We start from the raw sequence: 16,248 nt of genomic DNA, 5'->3' as shown, positions 1-16,248 counted from the left end.
GCCAAAGTAAAAATTTGGCATTTTTGTGTAAAATGGGATAAACTCCAAGGTAAAGGTCAAAAGGTCAAATTTGGTGGTACCCAAAGTAAGGTCTTGTCACAAGGAATATTCATATTAAGTATGAAAGTCATAGCTCCAATAAATGAAAAGTTATGGTAAAGGTTAAGGTTTTTGCGGACAAATAAACCGCCAGATAGACAGACGGACATACAGACGAACACGATAAAACTATATACCCCCGAATCTTCGACTACAGGGACATAAAAAGAAATGGTCTTCAAATAACTTTTCATATTAATATACATTATAAAGAAGACGTTACAACAATGAAAATGTTTGTTCTGATTTTCATATTAAATTCTCTGAAAAATATACTCAGAACTGAGTAAAAGGGTGGAGTAAAACAAGAATTAAGGTAGAACCTATGTCGGAAAAGTCTTAGTCACAAGATTTTCAAACTTTTCAAAATGATAAATTAGTACTTGCTTATGAATCAGTTAAGATATCATATGTTTCCTTGTTATTTAATCTAGAACAGGCTGTGAAACTTGGTAGGGTATTTACATACTGCGACTTCACATTTTCAAATATTTTTAGGGGTACTTGTCATAAAGGGAATATGAAAAATCACAAAAATACTTCTTCAAACATCGTCGTTTATAAACTTTTTAAACTGAATAATATTAAACAATATTTTATCAAGAATAATTTCTTTTTTATTCAATTAACATAAAAGATAAGTCCACCATTAAAAAATCTAGTCAAATGAACTCATTATTTTTAGTCAATTACTGTAAACCAACTTTTATTCGCGTGCGAGAAAATTTCGCGAAGTTCGCGAGAGCCTCGTTATCGCGAATATTTCTCGCCGCGAATCAGTCCTTTAAGTCTCTCTGTCTATTAACAACATATCATAATAAGCTTGATCGCGAAAATTAATCGTCGCGAACTAGTTTATTCCAGGTTAATCGCGAAATATAGTCGTCGCGAATAATAGTTGGTTTACAGTATTCACCCTATATTTGTAAATATTTTTTAGACGTCTTTGTCACAATGTTTTCAATCTTCAATATGATGAAGAACATAGCCAAATGATTACAAAAACTGATTAAAATATATACCTTTCCCCTCTAACTAATGAAAGATAGGCTGTTTACCTATACTCATATTCTTGACCTTTTTGCACTTACCGGGATTTAATAATTGAATGACCGTTTGGGGTTACTTTTAGATTAAATGTTTATCAGAAATTGTACTTTTTCTTTAAAAAGATCATATTTAATAGAAAAATTGTAATCAAACACCAAAAATATGAATAGGTAACAAATAATTGTTAAAAGAAATGCACATCATTTAATTATAGATATCACAAAAATGTACAAACGATCTACAACACGTACATCTTTGACTTAGACACATTTCATCAAGATATTACACTATATAGCTGGCAACTAAAGATTTCTTACGATTTATGCATTCCTTCAAAATGGTTACATACCATTCAAATTATTACGAAAGTTGTATGTACATTGTAATTTCATTACACTAGATAGTCTTGGGTTTGTCAACGTCGGGTCTAGATCTAGTAAATAAAAGATGCCTACATATTTTCTCTTATTCCAGAAATATATTGCCATTAAGCATTATAAACCAAAAAATATATGAATTGAATCAAGATTATGTTGGCATGATTGAATTCTGTGAATTTCAAAATGCAATATTTTCTACCATTTTTATTGAAGCTGTCAAGTACGGAAAAAGTGGCATTGAATTAATTATGACGTATTAATGGGTTAATTAGCACAGGTTTAACACATTTACAAGTTATGATGTCATACGAAGTAGGTTCTACGTTAAAAGAAATGTAATGAATACTGTGTGCTAAATCAAAAGTTTATGTCTACATGTATAGTTTTTGCATTCGAATGACTGTGTATTTTACACTAGCCCATAGTTTACAGAGCATATTTTTAGGTCTTATACTTACCCTCACCCCCTTTCTTATTTAGGAGGAAGTCGATATTGAACAAAAGCAAAAAAACCACCCTACCTTTATTTTTCTATAAGAAAGGAATTAAAAATAAGCTAAAAATAATCTACTATTCTACTAATTTTTAACTGTCACTTTGCCACAATACTTTCAAGTATTCCTCCACCAACATTTAAAGTATGCTTTAATCATGGCGAAGTAAATTATGATATGATAGTACTTGTGTGAAGGCTTAACTTCATTTCAATATTTTATCTAGAGCCTCTTTCAGAATTATTGAAAGGTATAGAGTTTCATTTATATTTCTTCTTTTCATTTATTATTATTTTTTTGTTTTGATTTAACGTAATGTTCTTTTTTTTTGGGGCGGGGGGTAAAAATGTCTTCCTCTTTCATTGTCAAATAGAATTTGCCAAACTTAAACAAACTAAAATTTTCCTATTAAAGAGTATTTAAACCTGATTTTTGCATGGTTTGATTTCTAAAAGCAAGTGGAATATCATTCTTTAAGCAAACATTATAAGGAGGAATATTAAAAAGAAATTTTATTTACTTGACAATTAAAGAATCTCTTTTCATACACAATTTTAGCATTGAAAGACTACGTGAATCTCTTAATTATTTCATACGATTTTTTGTATTTTTCTGGTTACAGACAATGTATGTAAAACTTAGTTTCGCTGTGGAAAAAGACATCAAAGAGTGTATATTTTGTATCACTTTAAAGGGGGTCATTTTTCAATGGGGGTCATTATTTTATAGGACTAACATATAAAATAATGACCCCCTAGGACCCTTTTTCTACAAAAAATGATTTTTTTCTACGGGTGGGGGTCATTTTTTGTCGTTGAAAAATGACCCCCTGGTCATTTTTCGATGGGGGTCATTATTCGTCTTTACACCGGAACCGTCACCAGTTCCTCTACTTCCTGTAGTAAGGCCTCAGCTTTTTCATTCAGTAACACCTCCAAAATGTAAACAAGAGGTTGTTTAATGAAACCTTTAAGGATATACAATCCTCAGCCAGGAATGATAAATCTTAAATTTATAATTTAATTCAATAAGTCTTAAAATAAAGCTTGAAATTGAAATTTTTTCATGCAACAATTTTCTTTTTATGTCTCTACGTATGATTCATGTTCTTAAAAGTTTTAACAATCGGTATTTAAAAAGTTGACATTTGTACCTCATAAAATGAAGTAAAACTTGCATATTTAAAAAAAATCAAATTTCTTTAAATTAAGTCTTAGTTAACATATGTTTATATGCATGATTTGAAATTAGAAGTGATTTACAGTGTTTTCTTTGAAAGGAAACACTTCATACACTATGCATTTTGAAACAATTGAAGTAAGTAGGAGAAAGTAAAGTCCAAATAAGTATAAAATTCTTGCAATTTTCTTCAAAAGCCTGGATACCTATGATTTTTATTCCTAAAATGTATTTCTTGATCAATTATCAATTAAAAAATATGCAGTAGGTAGTTCAAATCGCATTTCCTGAAAAATTATATGAGATTTACTATATTTTACTATTTAATTTACAGATGAATTTCAAAGAAAGACCGTGGGTAAATGCATTTTAATTTGAGAATTTAGAAACATCTATGTGAGCATTTTCAATTACTCAATGCTTGATTTTTAGAACCTGAGGATCGGATAACCTTAACATAGACATAAATTATATTTAGATTTGAAAAAAAAATCATATTTCATTTCTATCAACGAAAGAAAGTGCATGAAATCTCTATCAATATACCAGGGTAAAATGGCTAAGAAATACATGTACATAATCAGAAAAACATTAAAGATGTAATCAAATTAATAACTCATATTTTTTGTAAATATACAGAGTAGCCATGAATTTAAGCTTATATTTTATGACTTTTTAAGACAAAAACTTTTCTGTACAAATAAAATATTAATAATTAAAATTTAGCCACACAAGAAATCTTACTTCAGCAGAAGCGACGATCTATTTTGCCACTTTACGAGGGATCTGTTGTATCGATTTAACAAGGATCTCTGGACCAGCAGCCGCCACTAACGCCACAGACTGGAATCCGGCATTGTATAACTGCTTAGCTCTACCCTGTGCAATTTCGAAAACACTTTGTAAAGAATATCTTATTGTGAAATGCTTTAGACCAAAACATTCAAATAGATTAAACAACTAGTTCAATGACATAAAGTAAATTAATGCAATGGAACTGTGATACATAATAATGTTTTAATATCATCAATTATAGAAATTTAAAAAAATATATTTTACACCTGCAATGTCATCAAAATGTACATTTTATAAAATATATTTCAACTGCAATGTCATCAATATGTACAATTTTTTATCAATCTCTTAAAAAAATTTCTTCTAGATGTTGCCACTTAAAGGATTCATAGCACTTGATCTTCATAAAGAATATTTGTAATGATAAATGAAATTACAGAAAGCTTGTCTAATGCAGACAGCACTGGCTCCATAGAAATTACCAACATAAGATAAACTACATTTTAATCGAAGGATTTTACTTTTAATTGTAGGAAATGGTGTAAATTTCAGCTAAATCGGAGACATGTCATGTCCACCACCCTATTTAAAATTTTGATTTTTTATAGAGAATTGATATTAAAAGACTTTGAGTAAACATTATAATAGACAAGATCTAAAAATACAGATATTTGTATTTTTAGATCTTGTCTATTATGATGTTTACTCAAAGTCTTTTAATATCAATTCTCTATAAAAAATCAAAATTTTAAACAAGTTTTACTGTATAAAATAAAGTACCAGTTTGACGCCGGGTATTTCCATGAGAGGCAGGAGTTCTGCGGACACACAATAAGCCAGGCGCTTGACAAAGGTTCCCAGTAATTCTTGATAGGCCCAGAATTCTTCTAACTCCTGAAATGATTAGAGACAATTTGTCAAATGTACTAAATCAGTATTATATACTACATGTACACTACATATATACACAATTAAGGTAATCAGCATATGTCGTAAATTTTTGCTGTATATAAATTTTTAACGAATTTGCGAAGTTCAATGCATTCGCAAAAATATGTTTTAAAAAAATAAATTACAAATAAGAAAACTTCAACTAAGCAGTGGTCATTCGCAAAATTTTGAGACGTAAAAATTAATCATAAGCATTTTGACCATAATTTGTAAAATAAAATCGACGTAAAAATTTCCAGATTTACAGTACTTACATATCTACAAATATCAGAATGAATTTTGTAACCTTCTTTACCCAGATGCAGAAAGTAATAGCAACAGAAGGATTATAAACTGAAGAATCATAAATAAATGCTGTTGCCATGAAAAGATGGTTCAATATTTTTAAAATCATACATACATGTGATAGTGTTTAGACCCAAATTCTGTACAAGATTAAAAAAAAATATTGGATTTGGGTAAAAATATTATTCATATATTGTTGATCAAAACACTTTTCTAAAACCTCTACAAATTATTGACAAAACAATCAACGTGATAGGTTCAAATCAAGAGTACTACTGCATACATTGTTAAAACTGCAATTACTCATTTCAAGAAACATTTGCAGCTTAAACAATTTTTAGGTGAGAGAAATAAAAAATGAAGGTTACTTAAGCTAAGGGCAAGTGGAGGGTAATATGACTCACCAAATTTCATACTGATGATAGAATTGTAACATATTATGTCTGAAAATACTTCTGTCATTTAATTTATTAATTACCTTTTTGTATCTAAAAAAATAATTATTCATGTAATCACCTTTTAATTCATCGTTTTTTCTAATCCAAATGATTTTCTCACTTCAGATAAACCCCTTTACGCTTACATTTCAAAAGAGTCACATTGAATAAATTTAAAACCCAACTTAAAAAAATTTTGTTATTTATATAATATGCACATTAAAAATGAGGTCATTCAGGTTAGCTACACCCGACAAACATGGCTGACAGTAACTCAGAAAAATCTTCCCTTGGTTCTCCTCTGGCACCCATAGTTATGTGTGAAACCCATGAATTACCTATTGATATGGTATGTGAGGACTGTGATGAATTTATTTGTGCTAAGTGTGCTAAAACAGATCATAGAGATCATGACTGGAACACTATATCCACGGCAACCATCAAAATGAGAAGAGGTCTACCTAATTTTTTTTAAAAAGATCAAGGAAGAGGATCTGCTTGGGATTTATGAGAACATAGAGAGGATTTCACAACAGATGACAGAAAATAAAGACCTGTGTGATGCTGAGATTAAAAAACTTCAGAAGCATGTTGATGATATAATAGCCAGGTTGATAGAAATCAAAAAATGTCATGAACAAACAATAAGAGACAACTTAGTTCAAAAGAATGATGAATTACAGCAGGTGAAAACTGAGTTAGAGAAGATGAAAAGAGGAATTATTGACATAGTTAAGTTCATGGAGGAGAACAACAGCACCATGTCAGATTACAGCTTGATTGATAACCACAGAGAACTGACAAAAATGCTGTCTGAAATGGAAGTTCATGTGACAAAATGTGAACATTCAGTGAGGTTCATTAGAGGTGAAATTAATGACTTAGTCGACTCTTTGGTTGGAAAAACTTTAAATTTAGATAATATTACTGTTACTCAGACAAATTCGTTCCAATATAGCGATAAATCAATATCTGTTTTGGAGGCATTCAGCGAAGACCAATGTTGCATAAGAAACACTTTATCAGGTTATACAGAAAAAGTTGACAATAACGGTGCAATAATACAAAGATTTAGTATTTATCTATATGACATATGTAAGACTGGAAACAGTGATGTTTATTTCACTGATTATAGTGACAAAGTTATCAGTTGTCTGTCATCATCAGGATCTGTCTCTACAGTCATCAGCACAGATCCATTGGTACCAATAGGAATCTGTCAGTCAGTGGACGGTGGACTTCTGGTCACCATGAGAGACAAGGAATCAGATCGTTACAAATTAGAGTCACACAGCAGACGTCTGGTGAGATACACCACAGTGACAGGTGACGTCATCAGTGATTATGAGTACCAGGAGGATGGTCAGACCAGACTGTTTACAATACCAGTCAGGGTCACACAGAACAGTAACAGTGATATCTGTGTTGTGAACCGTACAAGTGACACTACAGGTGAACTAGTGATTCTGTCTTCCTCTGGTCGTATTAAGTCTGTCTATCGTGGACAGAACCTGACAGGGAACTTTGATCCATCTGATGTAGTGTGTGATTCCCTTTGTAACATCCTTGTTACTGACCGAGCTAGCAATAATATCCACCTACTGAGTCCTGACGGGGAGTTCCTAAAGTTCTTGCTCTCAGAGAACGAAGAGAACTGTCCAACCAGATTATCTCTGTACAAGTCTACACTGTGGGTGGGATACGATAAAGGACTTGTAAAAGTGTTTAGATACTCAGTGTATCATTTAATATAGATCAATTGTAAATTTGTTACTGAAATCATTCATATCAGATTTGAACTATTTCATCACAAATCATCAATTAAATGTAGAATGATATAAATTATGTATAAAGACTTTTCATAAAATCAGAAATGATTATAACTTGTGATATGTACTGTTTGTATGCAAAATGTCAAATATTTTTTTACCCGATTTAGTCTTACAGCAGTAATCCAAAATTCATGGAAAATGAAAATTTGTACCCTATTTGAAATTTTACTGGAAACCGCCATTTTTCTCTCTTTCTTGCGAAACTGGAAATCTTACCTGAAGCATGACTAACTGAGCTTGGTTAATGTGAACAAAACATCATAAATTAGAAATGTGTCCATAGGACATGAATGCCCGTCAAAGTGTAAATTACATGTAGTAATGTAACATGAAATTTTGTAGAAGTGTATGAAGATTGATGAAAATATTTTGAACAGTTTCTTTAAATGAAATTGAAATCTAAAGGAAAATATAGATGAAAAATTGTCAACAAAATGTATTAGTGAATGCTTAAATAACTAGAAATATGTCCATAGGACATGAATGCCCCGCCAAGGATATATTAGTAAAGCAACATGAAAATTTGTATGTGTATAAAATTTGATCTGTTTGGTTCAGGTAGGGCTTATAGTTACTTGGGAATGAAAATGTAAGTCAGATCCAGCATCCGAAGCATTTCTGGTAGTGTCCATTCCTAGATGCATCATCAATGCAAGTTTGGTTTAGCAAGGGCTTATAGTTACTTGGGAACGAAAATATAGGTCAGTTCCAGCATCCGAAGCAAGTCTGGTATTGTCCATCCCTAGATACATCATCGATGCAAGTTTGATCCAGGTAGGGCTTATAGTTACTTGGGAATGAAAATATAGGTCAGATCCAGCATCGTAGCAAGATCGTAGCAAGTCTGGTAGTGTCCTTCCCTAGATGCATTATCCATGCAAGTTTGGTTCAGGTAGAGCTTATAGTTACTTGGGAATGAAAATATAGGTCAGATCCAGCATCTGAAGCAAGTCTGGTAGTGTCCATCCCTAGAGGCAAAATCAATATACGTTTGGTTCAAGTACGGCCTATAGTTACTTTGGAATGAAAATATAGGTCAGACCCAGCACCTGAAGCAAGTCTGGTAATGTCCATACCTAGATGCATAATTCATGCAAGTTTGGTCCAAGTAGGGCTTATAGTTCCTTAGTAATGGACCTGCTCCAAAAATGTACGTCAGATCCAGCATCCGAGGCAAGTCTGGTAGTGTTAATCCCTAGATGCATTATTCGTGAAAGTATGGTTTGGGTAGGGCTTATAGTTCCTTGGAAATGGACTTGCTCCATAAACTTTAACCTGATCACTCATCTGGAAAATGTAGGTCAGACCAGTATCTGAAGCAATTCTGGTAGTGTCCATCTTAAGATGCATCATCCATGCAAGTTTGGTCCAAGTAGGGCTTATAGTTCCTTGGGAATGGACCTGCTCCAAAAACATTAACCTGGTCACTCATCTGTAAAATGTACGTCAGATCCAGCATCCGAGGCAAGTCTGGTTGTGTTCATCCCTAGATGCATCATCCGTACAAGTTTGTATCAACATGTGAAGTTTGATAACACCATCTTTATACACAACAATTCCCCACGACAAATTAAAATCCAAGCTTTTTGATATCATTGACAGCTGCTTCTTCAACAAAAATGGAACTCGTAAGTTTACTTACCTCGTCATTGGTCATTTGAAAAATTATTTTGTTAAAACAGATTCTGATTGCACACATAAGTACTCTGAAGTTGACATCAAGAAGATGCTTGAGTTTCTGATTGACAATATCTATGTGGTTTTTGGAGACCAGGTATTCCAACAATCTATTGGGTACAAATTGCGCTCCGTTATTAGCAGACTTATTTTTATATTCATATGAAGCAGAATTTATGCAAAATCTTTTGCGTGAAAAGAAGAAAACACTTGCTGTGGCCTTCAACTCGACATTTAGATATATCGACGACGTATTGTCAATTAATAATGATAATTTCCATTCCTACGTCGACACGATATATCCTGGTGAGCTTGAGATAAAAGATACCACAGAGTCCGACACTCCTGCTTCATACTTGGATATTTTACTTGAAAAAGACACTATTGGTAATCTAACAACCAAGCTATATGATAAACGTGATGACTTTAACTTTTCTATCATCAACTTCCCTTACTTATGCAGCAATATACCTTCATCATCTGCATACGGAGTATTTATATCTCAGTTGATTCGATACTCAAGAGCATGCCTTACGTATGAACAATTTCTTAATCGAGGTAAATTATTGACAAGCAAGTTGATAAAAAACAAGAATATCAACAGTCACGTTTAAAGTCATCATTTCGTAAATTCTATGGTCGATACAATGACCTTGTCAGCAAATACAATTTATCATTGAATGAAATGCTGACTGACGTTTTTCATACCAATTGTTAGTCCATTATTTATACACTGAATACACCACGGATTTTGTCCGTTATTTCCTGATTATGACAACGAGCACACGGCGGGTGTGACCGGTCGGCAGGGGATGCTCACTCCTCCATGGCACCTGATCCCACCTCTGATGTTTCGGAGGTCCGTGTTTGCTCTGCTCTTGTTTTGTATATTTGTTTAATGGACGTTGAGATTGAATACTGTTCGTTATTTCCATATCCTTCCTGAAAAGGTTTTCATCAAAACTGAGCAAAATACATATTCAAAGCAAAAGGAGTTGAAGAGATCCCACTGCATGATACACAAACATCAGTGTAGTGTAAACACATAAAGAGCTACATATATCAGCATATTATGTTTAAGGACGTTCGATCCTGATATTTTGTGCGTATTTCGCGCAGGTCCTCTATTCATAAAATTAAGCATCATTTTTAGGTTCTAAAAATAAAACTGAATTCTACAATGCAAATAAAACTATATTCAATGAAAAAACCGCGATTAAATTCCATTCAAGTAGAAATTAAGCTAGGGACTATATTTTGTAGCGGAAGGTTTTTTAGACGAAAATGATCAGTTTTTTTTCTATTTGAACTATAACAGTACTGTTAATTTTGGATGCCTATTTTTCCATGCTGGTTGCACACAAAGCTGTTTTTTGCAGTGAAATATCTTATGCTGGTTCTGAAATATCTATTAAATTATTTTTTTATGAATTCTATCAACAAAGGTTGACAAATATATTTAATATTTTTGAAAATCCGGGGGGAAATTTAGCCAATTTTAAAGTAAAAATCACACTTTTTTTTAGTAATATCTGAAAATGTACATCATATACCCCCACTTTTGATGTTCTTGTCTAAATATTCAAGATAACTTTGACCTATTTGCTTAAAATCAGAAAAAGTTTAAGACTTTAAAATAATTTTCTTGCTTATTATATTTCCAATGCCCTAAAAAAACATTTTATTAGTGCAGAAAGGTCAAATAATTAATTATGCGAAGCAATTTGAAACTTTTTCTTAGTTACAGTTTTTAAGTGTCTTTTATTAAACAGATTTCAGAGTTCAAAGTTCAGAGTTCATTTTGTTTCATGCTTTAATTGGATAAAAATATTGGAGGGAAAACGTAGAAGATGTAATTTTTAATTAAGACACAAATTTCAGTGCAGAAAAGGCATATTAAATGTACTGTAGCGCTAAAAGAAGCATATTGACCTCTATTTTTTATTTGAATTTTAATTAAGCTATGTATGTAGAAACTAAAAATATTCTTGGCAAAAAAGTTTAAGACTTTAAATATCAGGATCGAACGTCGTTAATAAAAATATCCTGAATGGCGTCTTTTAAATGAGCTTAACACTACAAGAGGCCCAGGGGGCACATCGTTCACCTGAGCAAATTGGCTAAGCAAAAGCACAAATCAGATCATAACTGAAGGGGGAGTGGGGCTTGAATTTTAATACTACTTGAAATGCCTTCATATTTTTTAATACAGCATATGACTTTGATGTTCTTGATAAAAAGATTTTTTTTTAAATCATTTTCTTCCTATATATATAACTTCATAATAGTATGAATTTGATTCCCCATTGTTTCCCTCTCTACCCCAAAGGGCCATGATTTGAATACATTTAAATCTTCACTACATGATGATGCTTACATGTCAATATGACTTAACATAGCTTTTCTACTCTTGAGATTTTTCCCATTATTTTTCTGTGTAAAACTTTGATCCACCATTGTGGCCCCATCCTACCCTTGGGGGTTATGATTTGAACAAATTTAATTTTACACTACCTGAAAATGCTTCCATATAAATACAATTATCACTAATCATGGCTTTGCTATTCTTGAGAATAATATTTCTAAAAATATATTTTAATGTAAAACTTGGATCCCCCATTGTTGCCCCACCCTATCCCTGGGGGTTATGATTTGAACAAACTAGAATCTACACTACATAAGGATGATTCCATATAAATATCACTAATCACGAGTACTTGAGAAGAGGATTTTAAAAGATTTCCCTATCTAGTCCTATGTAAAACTTTGATTGGCCATTGTGGCCCCACCCTACCTCCAGGGGTATTAATTTGAACAAACTCGAATTTATACTACATGAGGATGATTTCACACGAATTTCATCTTTCCTGGCCGAGTAGTTCTTGAGAAGCAGATTTTTAAAGATTTTTCCTATATATTCCTATGTAAAAGTTTGATCAGCAATTGTTGCCCCACCCTACCCCTGGGTGTCATGATTTGAACAAACTTGAATCTTCATTACATGATGAAACATGAAGAGTTTCATCTTTCCTGGCCCAATGGTTCTTGAGAAGAAGATTTTTAATTTTTTTTTTTAATTCTTTATATACGCATATGTGAATATTTGATCGGCTATTGTGGCCCCACCCTACCCCCGGGGTTAATGATTTGAACAAACTTGAAATTACACTACTTTCCAGATGAGTTTCATCTTTCTTGGCCCAGTGGTTCTTGAGAAGAGATGATCGGACATTTTGGCCCCACCATAACCCTGGGGTTATGATTTGAAAAAAAATTGAATCAACACTACCTTAGGATGATTCTACATGAGTTTCATCTTTACTGGCCCAGTGGTTCTTGGGTAGAAGATTTTTCAAACATACCACCAAATTTTCTTCTGGAGAAGAAGTCGAAAATGTTCAAAGTTTACAGACAGACAGACGGACAGACAGGCGGATTACAGACAAAATGTGATCAGAAAAAAACTTGATACAGTTGAAAAGCTTACATCAGCATGTATCAACATATGATGTGTGATAAAAATATTTATCCCATGTTTACCCATTTATCCCGTAGATATAGCTTATGTGGTATCATTTTCGTATCCCACATATAAGTACAGTTATGATGTCACAATGGTTTTTGCGTTAGCATGATGAAGTAAAATGAAGTGGAGTCCTAAATAAAAATAGTTTAAAACATCAGTTGTGAAGTAATAAACATGGGATAAAAAGAATCTCTCATAATCCCACAACTTGTATTGTGTTTTTATCCCGAGGCTTATGGATAAAAATCACATAACTCGTTGGATAAAAATCATATCCAACTTCTAATCATGGGAGATCCTATATCTAAAACCGAGTTAAAAAATAATTCATGAAAGTTGAGGTCAAAAGAAAGTTCAAGGTCAAAAGATGTTGATGAATTTGAATAGATTACATCAGTATGTATCAACATACGAAGTTTGGTTATACTATCTTGAATGGTACATGTATCTTTAAAACTGAGTTAAACACTAAAGTGCGTAAAGGTCAAAAGAAAGGTCAAGGTAAAAAAATGTTGAAGCATTTGAATAGCTTAGTTACATCAGTATGTATCAACATATGAAGTTATATCACACTATCTTGAAAAGTATCTTCAAAACTGAGCTAAACATTAAATTGAGAAAATGAGGTCAAGGTCAAAGGAAATTCAAGGTCAAAAATAATTGATGCAGTTGTATAGCTTTCATTAATATCTATCAGCTCATAGAGTTGATAAAAATATCGTGAACATTTTTTTGAAACTTGGTTTTGAACAGAGCTAAATGTAAAGTGTGATGGAAGGACAGAAGATGGACATGACAAACACTATATTCTCTGGCCATATTCATGGTGGGGCATAGCAAATTGTAATAAAACATACCAAAGTTTTTTGTTAGGCTAAATATATTACAAATTTTAACAATTTGCAATGGTGCACATGTATGTTGATTTGAAAAAATCTTTATTAATACAAAATAAACATTTTATCAAGCAATATGCTCATGTGAGCAATGCAGTCCAGGGGCCTCTAATACTTTAAAAATGCTACTTCCACAGTTTTGGACTGATTTAAATATATTAATTATCCGTTGAAATTTTGTACATGTTGTTAAACAGTTTTTTTTATTAACAAAGCACAAAGTTTTTACCCAAATTCTAGTATTTCTAAGACTCTTGTACGGTATTTGGGTCTAAAAATTATATTTATTTTGTATAAAAACACAACAAGAATTGCAGAAATATTTCTCATGACCCCATTTCTACAATTTACATATAACAATTGTTACAACGCACTTATGAAAAAATTACGCACTTTGAAAAAAATTTTCAAAGTGCGTTAAAATTTGGGACCAAGCTAACGCACTTTGAAAAAAATATTTTTTTTTTCAAAGTGCGTTAATATAGACCATTTATTTTATAGACCCCTTATTTTGGAAAGACATATACATCATATAAGCATTGAAAATGCAGCGTACCTTTTTTAGGTTTATTGCTCCCCTCCCCCATTTGTTACCGACACCTATGTATTGGAAAGATAAAGATTTGGACTGAGGGTCTCGGGGATCTTATACCCGTCTTCTCTTCTTTTCGACAGGAGTAAATCAATTCATTTTTTTGAGGTTAAGGTTAGGCTAAGTTTTTTGAAAGATAAATAACAAATAAAATCTTTCCATTACTAAAATATGATTTTTTTTCAAAGTGTGTTAAGTGTCTCCATGGTAAAATATATTGATGTAGACTCTTAACGCACATTGAAATATTTTTAAGAGTGCGTTGAGTTGGTCCCAAATTTAACGCACTTTGAAAAAAATTTAATTTTTTTTTTCAAAGTGCGTTGATTTTGTCAAAATTTTACAAACTTTGAAAAAATTTTCAAAGTGCGTAATTTTTTTAAAGTGCGTTGCCACAAACCATCCAGGCCCCCCCTCTCCATAACTTAAAAAAGCTAAATGCTAACAAATCTTCATCACAAAAAGATGCTTTCGCATAACTTCCATGAAGATGGTTCTTCAGGAGAAACATTGATAAGAAAAGCACATGATCACCTTAATTTCAGAGAAATATAATGTGGTAATATACATGTACCTGGCAGAAGTGATAGACACAGGTCGCAAAACTAGCCGCCCCTGACAGGAGGTTCTGGACAAAGCCCCGAGGATATTCAAATTTTTCTGCCACTTCCCAAAGTGTCTTCTGCTTCCAGAGATCATACAGCATCAGAGTCAGGTAGAATCGTTTGACAACTAACTCATCAACAACCTATAAATTTAACAAGCCAGTTATCTTCATGTTCATTAAAATATAGAATTTATCTCTCACCTACCTTTAAAATGGAATAAATATTGTCCTTGCAAAAATTAAATGTACATAAAGTGTATACATATCTTTCTTTCAAAAACAAATTTATTATACCCAATGATAAGACAAAGAGTAATGAGCTGTCTTACTTCAAATCTATTACTGTAAATTTACTTCAACACTTGAAATTGAAGTTATGATTTCACACAGAGAAGCTGTATAGACCTGTCTGGTGTGTTGGCCCGGGGCTTTCTTTGCTATGTAAGATTTAGGTACACCTTTCAACTGAGCAGGACTAAGCATACTTATCTACAAAATAATACTATGAGGACTCAACATGCTTATCTACAAAGCAATACAAATGTGTCAGACACCGACGTATAGTTTAACTTAGAAATGAAACCTACCCCAAATATGTTAACTTGGTCATTCCTTTGCTGAAATAACTAATTCTTCTTTCAGTACCAAATTTTCAACATACAAAACTTGATTATCCTTATTTCATCTTACTGTAACTATAAATGGGAAGGCCAACCACCTAGCCTTCAATCAAGATTTCAAGTACATGCAGTAAAAAGGGATGATTGCCCCCCCCCCCCTTGCTTCGTGCCCGAAGAAAGAATACTGTACCAAAAACCTAACCTGGGACGCTGACGGTATTACAAAGGCTCCTCCAACTTTGTTGAAGTGAGCTTCTTTAATTATTTCAGTAGGTCTAAATCAAACAAGCTGCATGGTTTTAAAAAATATATACTAGTTCAATGTTGAACTGATTTAAAAACTTTTTATTGTTCTTTCAAAATGGTATTGTAATTTGGAAACATGTATGGTAAATTGGATATTCAGATACAGTAACAACAGAATCGTCATCCACACTGCATAGTATAGGCATTAAATATGGTGGAATAAATGAAGACTGTAACCAAAAGTTTACTGCAATTTTCAAATTCACTTTTTATTTAAATCATAAATCATGGATAACACAAGATTTTTTTTAAATAAAACACAATACCACCAGATTTTCCTCTTCCTTCAAGTACCTTTAAGTATGGACATGTCACATTACTATTGGCAAACATATACCAGGTATTCAAATATGGGGCTTCGTTTAATAGATGCATAAGAGCACTGGAATAACTAATTTCTACAAATGAAAAATTTAACACCATTTTGGTGGACGGAAAAGTCAATAATTAGCTGGCTGAGACCAGTCAAATGGGACCATGACATAAACGTGTTTATTTTCAATTGAACAAAAGTTTATATCA

General features: G+C 32.4%; 1 protein-coding gene across 1 annotated transcript; it reads right to left on the bottom strand.

Moving 5' to 3' along the window:
* Window positions 1–3,956: 3,956 nt before the first annotated feature.
* Window positions 3,957–15,283, bottom strand: LOC134235277 (helicase POLQ-like). The gene is made up of 4 exons (XM_062717402.1): window positions 15,206–15,283; window positions 14,768–14,941; window positions 4,778–4,891; window positions 3,957–4,081 (listed from the first exon to the last, which is right to left on the bottom strand). Exons 1-4 carry the CDS (start codon window positions 15,281–15,283, stop codon window positions 3,965–3,967), a joined length of 483 nt encoding a protein of 160 aa, XP_062573386.1. The 3' UTR covers window positions 3,957–3,964.
* Between the last annotated feature and the right edge of the window lie 965 nt (window positions 15,284–16,248).

This window comes from Saccostrea cucullata, unplaced genomic scaffold (genome assembly GCF_032062105.1).
Source record: "Saccostrea cucullata isolate Sc308-1 unplaced genomic scaffold, CSIRO_AGI_Scuc_v1 ctg7419, whole genome shotgun sequence".
NCBI classification, from domain to species: Eukaryota; Metazoa; Mollusca; class Bivalvia; order Ostreida; family Ostreidae; genus Saccostrea; species Saccostrea cuccullata.
This window is presented reverse-complemented; position numbering and strand designations above follow the sequence as displayed.